The following is a 6830-nucleotide window of genomic DNA, read 5'->3' on the forward strand; positions in this document are numbered from 1 at the left end:
TGAAGGCTTGAGGATGCACCATCCTCTTTAAAATCGGAGGTGTGGCAGCTTTTTGGTTTACACGAAATTAAAATGATACCCTGAACCCAGTATCGTCAATTGTATCGAATTGTGAGAGTGTCTTCTTACATCCCCAAATGTAACGTCTTCAAAGTTTTTGTTTTGTTTGACTAATACTCCAAAACCAAAAGATTTAAAACTGGCAAATAAAACAGCAAATCCTTTAAAAAAAAAAAAAGGAAATATTTGCTTTATATATGACTTAAACAATTGTTAATCAACTAATCAATACATTTGTTGAACTATTATGGCATTGTTGTATTTCCTATATAGCTGGGTGGAAAAGTATTCTCATGGTGCATTATGCAAATATATAATATCATAATGTCCCTAAAATAAACCTGGTAGAGTCTGACAATGCCTTTGAGCAAATCTTCAATTCCCAAAAAGAAGGCACACGGTGGATTACAGCTCTGATGGGGTAATTAAGGTCATGCCATTGTCTCAAATGTGAAAAAATGAAATGAGATAAGCGAATATGACAGCCCTGCTCTCTGACACAGCTCGTGCCTTGGGGCGTGGATGGCTTTTCCTCTCATATCAGAGATGAAAGGCTCGAAAGCTCAACTGTTGTTGATCTTGTGATGTTCCAGGGTCAAATGAACGTCACTCCCTGCAGTGCTTTGGTCTCACGTGATGGTGCATCAAGTTTGTGGCCTCTTTTCATCATATGAAGTTAGGGAAAGCAGTTAATGGGACACGCTGTTGGTTTTGCATATTTTAACCTATTAGCTACACATAATATACACTGTATACTGACATTATTGTTGGCCATTTTGCAGACCATCATTTCACACTGGTGGGAAAACTCTAAACATAAGCCTCTAGATTTGTGAACTGGCATGAGCTGAAACCAAGTGCTGCCTGGAAGGCAGAATCTAAAAATATTTGCTATGTTAAAAATAGTCTTCAGTAAAAAACTTGAAACTTGGTTTTAAATCCCTGATATCTTTCTAAAATATGTCACTAACTCGACAATCATTGTTAAAGTAAACAAAACTGAATTTGTTATAAATGAATAAGAATTGGTGATAATTGTTCAAAAACTCAACTGCTTCGTAAGGACTGTGTGTGTGTGTGTTTTGATAAGAGTTAACAGCTTGAGTATGAAAGTTTATTCCTGACTGTAGAAAGAGCAGTTTGAGAAGTTTTTGTTTTTCTGGAGCTCTCAACCACATCTCACTGTCTTTTTCTGTGGGTGGAGTTTGCACAGTTGTCATGGAGAATTCATGAAGGGTCCTACAACTGTTGATGAAGACTGTGGGATATGGTTGAAATCTACGAGAAAAGTGGGCCTAAAGAACTAACATGTGTACATGTGGTACATCATGGAAGCTGAAAAAGTTATTTGCCTTTTTTATCAACCATAACAATGTTAGGGAAACTACTACAGCTTGCATCACACAAATACAGACACAGAATAGAATAGAATGGAGCTTTATTGTCGCATGCAATCTGCATATAACCCATCCTAACAAGTTGTCCATCTTGTGATTTACATGTCACTGTGAATTTTGAGAAAAGAAAAAAAAAACTTTAACTTTTAGGAAAGGCTCAGGTGGAACTAATAACATTAACAATGGCCCCTTTCTTGCAAGTACAGCAGTTACTTATGTTATTAGTAACCTCTGTGTTTGACAGGAAATCAGAATGTCAAAAAGATGTAAAAAAAGGTCTGTTGAACTTCACTACAGATATTCCCCCTTGGTTATGTGTGCCAATGCTGCCTCAGCTGCAGATAGGACTAGAATATTAACAATAAACTATAAAATCAGTGCAGTTTATAAACTGAACAAGTGACCAACATGCACAAGTTCAGTAAATTGAATTTATGTTACCTTCGCTGTCAATGATGAGGTTTGTAAAGTGCTGATCAAGGTCTGCAATTAATGAATATTATTTTATATTATTATTTATTACATTATCAATTAATGTGTTCATTGTTTTTTAAATTAATCATTTAGTCTGTAAAATGTCAGAAAATGTTGAAAAACTAATTTCCAGGCCCTAATATGCTGTCCAACCAAAAATGTTTATGTAAATTATAATTATAGGAAACAAATAAAAACAGCAAAGATAAATTGGAACCAGCAAATATTTGACATTTTTTGTGGAAAAATTACTTAAATTATAAATCTGGTATTAAAATTGTTGGTGATAATTTTGTTTTGACTAATTAATTAATTGCTTTCAGCACTAGTCTGATGCAAAACTGAGCATCTTGCCATGCAGCATGCTTACGTAGGTGGGTGTGGATTCACAATAATAGCTGGGTAGCTGTGTAGGCAGATTGAGTGTTCCTTTTAGCCCTGTCTTATTGACACACTACAGGTAGTGTGCTATTCTTAGGTTTTAGGATAAGGAAGTGGTGAACAGCCCATTGTGTAAGACTCCAATTAAAATCAATCTTACTCAGTGAAGGTCTGCCCCAACAGTGTTTTCTTAGCTGGAGACGGGGGATCTCTGCTCTGCATGTTCATCCCCATGACCAATTAGGATTATTTTCATAAGATCCTCCATAGGAAAGAAGTCATGACAGCCCCTCATATCAACATGTGGCCTTATAATGTCTCATTTATTTGACATGATTCTCACTTGAGACATGAATAACCGTACCAGTCTCTACATCTTTAAGCATAATAATAATATGATATCAAACAGTCACCTGTTGACAGCAGGGACAGCAGAAAAGTAAAAAGTGACACATTACCACAAAAATATATATTTGTAGATATACTTAACATTCTGTTCTCGTGTGCCGCTTGCTTATCTAACCTCTTGAGCTTTAATTTCACAAGCTCCTATTTGCACAGTTTTAATAGGGCCACTGCAGACTTAACATCTCCTACGGTGTGGCTAAATTGAGAATGCCTGGAGTATTGTAAAGCGGCGTGTACTTGTCCATGACTACAGCAGCTCGCAGCAGTGCACCATCTGCCAGGTGTTGTATAATGCAGTATTTATGTGTTTTTCTGTCCTCTGCCCTACATGCGTGGGTCTCAAATTTAAATGTATGTTTAAAGAATGTGTATCTGCTAACTTTTTTCCCCTCATTGTCTCACTTTGTTTATCAAAACTAAACTGCTGTCATGAAGGGAAACTTTCACACTCCTTAAATTGAGTTTGGAAGGGTATTATAGTCCCTAAAAACGTCTGATGGATTAAAGGCCACAGCTTCAGTTGAAATGTTTAGGAAGTCATTGAACCACTTAAATTGTGTATGATCTCAGTAGTGATAAATGCAGAATTTCTGTGCAGCTTTAATCCAAGATGCAGCTGTTACTGAATTGTGCTGTTTCTGATAGAAGGGAGGGCTTGAAATGATGTGAGTGGAGATGACAACTGATGCCTTGGAAATAGTTCATCCCTCAGATCCATCAGGCTTTGTTAGGGTATTGAATTAGCATTATTATGATTATGATAAATAATGTCACCTTTTTATCTCCTCTCTGTCAAGGGTGATCAATGCAGGAAAGAGCACGTTAAATGAGGACCAGGCTTGCTGTGAGGTGCTGGTGGTCAAACGGAGACCTGCAGGAAGCTCCACGCCCAACCGAACCCCTCTGACCCGCAGGAGGTCTTCCCTGCCCAATGGAGAGGGTATGGGCCTCCGGGAGTGCCTGGTCAGTCAAACTAATGAGTCTGGTTTCTTAAGGAAGTATCCACCTTTTCCACTGTATACAACTTCAATGACATTCTGGAAGTGATGAGTTAATACTTCAGAACAAAATACATACCGTAGTGCCTTCTTTTGCCTCCCTTGTCCATTTGTTATCCTTAGTTTTCACATACTGACAGAAAGAATAAAGGCATCCTGATTTCTGGGTATTTGAAGTAAAAAAGAAAGTGGAAATTCTTCTAAAAAGATTAATCCCGCAAGTCATGTTATTTTTTGATGTCTCACATTTTTAGAGCAAAAATGGAATTAAGAACAAATCAGAGCTGACTTTTATACTTCAGCTCAAGAATTTAAAATCAAATGCTGTTGCTAACATTTTGATAAAATAGTAATACTCGTCACAGACTGGAAGCTTCTACATTTACTAGCATTTACTCACTGATGAAATCCAGGTAATGATCAGGGTGGATGTAGCCCTCGAAAGTCCCTGGGGCCTTCTATTGGGACCCACTGTCCCCTAATCCCGTCCCATCAGTGGTTTATTGGGGCGTACAACGCAGTGTCCTTTACACACCACATTGGCCTTAAACTGCTCCTGACAGCCACTAATGTGGGCAGGGTTACGAGCGCATTCGCTCACAGAAACACACGAATAGGCTTTAAAATTAACCTCGTGTCCTTCCGCATGTGCAGTTGTGAAATGTAAACTCACCGTCGTTGTGGGGCAGTGTAATGCATTTACGCTGTATGCTGACACAGTTAAGTCAGTTTCTAACAATGGTGGCTCTGTCCCTTTTTTCCTGCAAGGCTGAAAAAAAACTATTAACCCAAGCTGATGTCTCTCTCCAGTGTTTCACTTTGTCTTTCTGATTTGCCATGCACTCTGTCATTTCTCTATTCCCTCATAGTTCTTTCACCTCTACCCGTTCATAAAAAGGCCATTTATGATTTTTTTTAATTTCCAAAGTCAATATGTGTCTATATGAAGTAATACTGCTACTAAAATTTCCTCTCAGCCCACCAGTACTTTACTCAGGCCCACCCAGAGCCTACAGCAAACTCATGCAAGTACCTCATGACTCACTACTGCAGTGATACTAGACCAATAAGAGTAGTGTAGAGCCTTTCTAGTACTCTTTGCTTGCTTCATAGGCTCATGTTTTAGAATTTGCCTGCACTATATTTAGAAAATCAGGGCTTTAGTGTGTGTGCAAAAATATGTGCTAGCAATGATCTACGCTCAGTGACCAGAATAATGCAGCATCAACCCTGCCCTTTCTTTTTCACTTTAAATATGGTTCACACTATGATGAGGTGTGTGCAACTGCAACTCCATGTCTGAACTTTTACTATATGTGAAAATTCTAAGAATGGAGTTCATTTTTATCTAACACACTTTGAATAAGCATGACCATTGGTTCCGGGTTCCATCATAGAGCTGATGCACTTTTGGAAGGCGGCAGACTCAAAGGTGTGCAATGAATGAAGCGGATCATAAGACACGTTGTCTAATCTTTTAATCTTTTATGTGAGAGGTGGCACTTTGTAGATGAACACAGAAGGAGTGCAAACACACAGCATGGTGGGTCTATTAAAACCTGCAGATTGAAGCATTGATCTCAGAGCATGCATTAATGATACAAAGTGTTTCCACTGAACATCCTACAGAATGAGATTAATTTAAATGCATTGTTGGTAGAATGGGCCTTTCACCCATTCACTTTGGGGACTGTTAGAAGCACTGATGTCTGCGTGAGTTGGCTTTAACACCTAGACCGTACAGCTTCCTGTTTGAGTCTCTGTTAGAGCTGTACTCAGCTGTAATGTTGGTCTAACATGGTATTGAACAGGGACTCATATTCTTCTGGTCACTGAGACAGAGGTACATCAGTGGTTCCCAACCTTGACCCTTTACACATCTAATCATGACCCCCGCCACAGGTTGTCGCTTGCAGTTCCATCAGTTCATTTTAGGTTTCAGAGGCCTCAAGAAGTAAAACAATCCAGTATTATATAGAGAAAAGTCATAAGAAAACACAACCTTATTTCTTCCTGAGATTTACAGCATCTTGACATTGGTGGGTCCCTCCAGGTTGGGAACCACAGCAATATCACATATGACTGCAAGGAGAAAGGAAGCTTTGAATTACCCCACATTCACACTTTTATTACTTTTGATAATGAGGTGTTACTTTTCATTGATTCTGATAATAATATATATACTGTATCTTGTAATTGACAATACTCATACACCCTAATATGGGATGCAGCTGTTGTCCAATCATCCATTTAGAGATTAGAAAAAATTGATTGGCTGTTATCAACTTCTGATTGATGAGAGAAACTTAAAGACAAGAAATCATATTAGTATTCTCAGCTGACAAACGTCACACATTGGATGAGTTAGCATAAATAGATTTTCCTAGTTCCTAGTTGGACGATCAGTGTGAATGCAAGGTCTGACAAACTCCTCTGCTTTCATGATAAAACCTGCTGATGCAAATATTGACACAATTGATGAATGTCTCTGTGTCTGATGTATGTTTGGCTGTATCCAGGACGGCTCTGAAGACCTAACCTTGCACTACTGGGCGCTGTTCGATGGTCACGCTGGCTCTGGGGTGGCTGTAGCGGCTTCCCGCCTTCTACATCACCACATCGCCCTGCACCTTCAGGAGGTGACAGAGATCCTCTGCACTCCAAACCTGTTGCCCCCGACGTGCCTGGGAGAGGAGCCTATCAATCACCACCTCACCCCGACATCCCAACGCGCCCTCACCAGGGCCGCCTCGCTCCGTGGTGCTGCAGGGGCCCCGGGTTCACCCAGCACCCCACCCACACGCTTCTTTACTGAGAAGAAGGTTTCACACGAGAGCTTGGTGATCGGCGCCATCGAGAATGCTTTCAAAGACATGGTAAGAGGCATGTGCTTGATGTGAAGTAGAAATCTGAAAGTCGTTGATGGAATGTGCTGACCTTTTTGAAAATCCAAAAAAGGATCAACTCTTTATTAAGATAATCTAATGATCTAATACATTATTTTCTGGACGATTGGCCTTTTTGTGGTACTGTATAAATCTTCCCTCAATGCTTCAGATAGTGATTCCCTATAATTCCCAGAGCAACAGGGCAGACGGCCACCCACCTAGAG

General features: G+C 39.5%; 1 protein-coding gene across 1 annotated transcript in view; it reads left to right on the forward strand.

The window, feature by feature from the left end:
* ppm1h (protein phosphatase, Mg2+/Mn2+ dependent, 1H) overlaps nt 1–6830 on the forward strand; it is a 32430-nt gene that overhangs the window by 7015 nt on the left and 18585 nt on the right. The window contains exons 2-3 of the mRNA XM_035664298.1: nt 3518–3683; nt 6238–6594. Coding sequence (XP_035520191.1) covers nt 3518–3683; nt 6238–6594 — 523 coding nt within the window. The remainder of the gene's footprint in view (nt 1–3517; nt 3684–6237; nt 6595–6830) is intronic.

The sequence above is a fragment of the Morone saxatilis genome, unplaced genomic scaffold, assembly GCF_004916995.1.
Source record: "Morone saxatilis isolate NCDOM2014 unplaced genomic scaffold, NCSU_SB_2.0 Contig2, whole genome shotgun sequence".
NCBI lineage: Eukaryota > Metazoa > Chordata > Actinopteri > Moronidae > Morone > Morone saxatilis.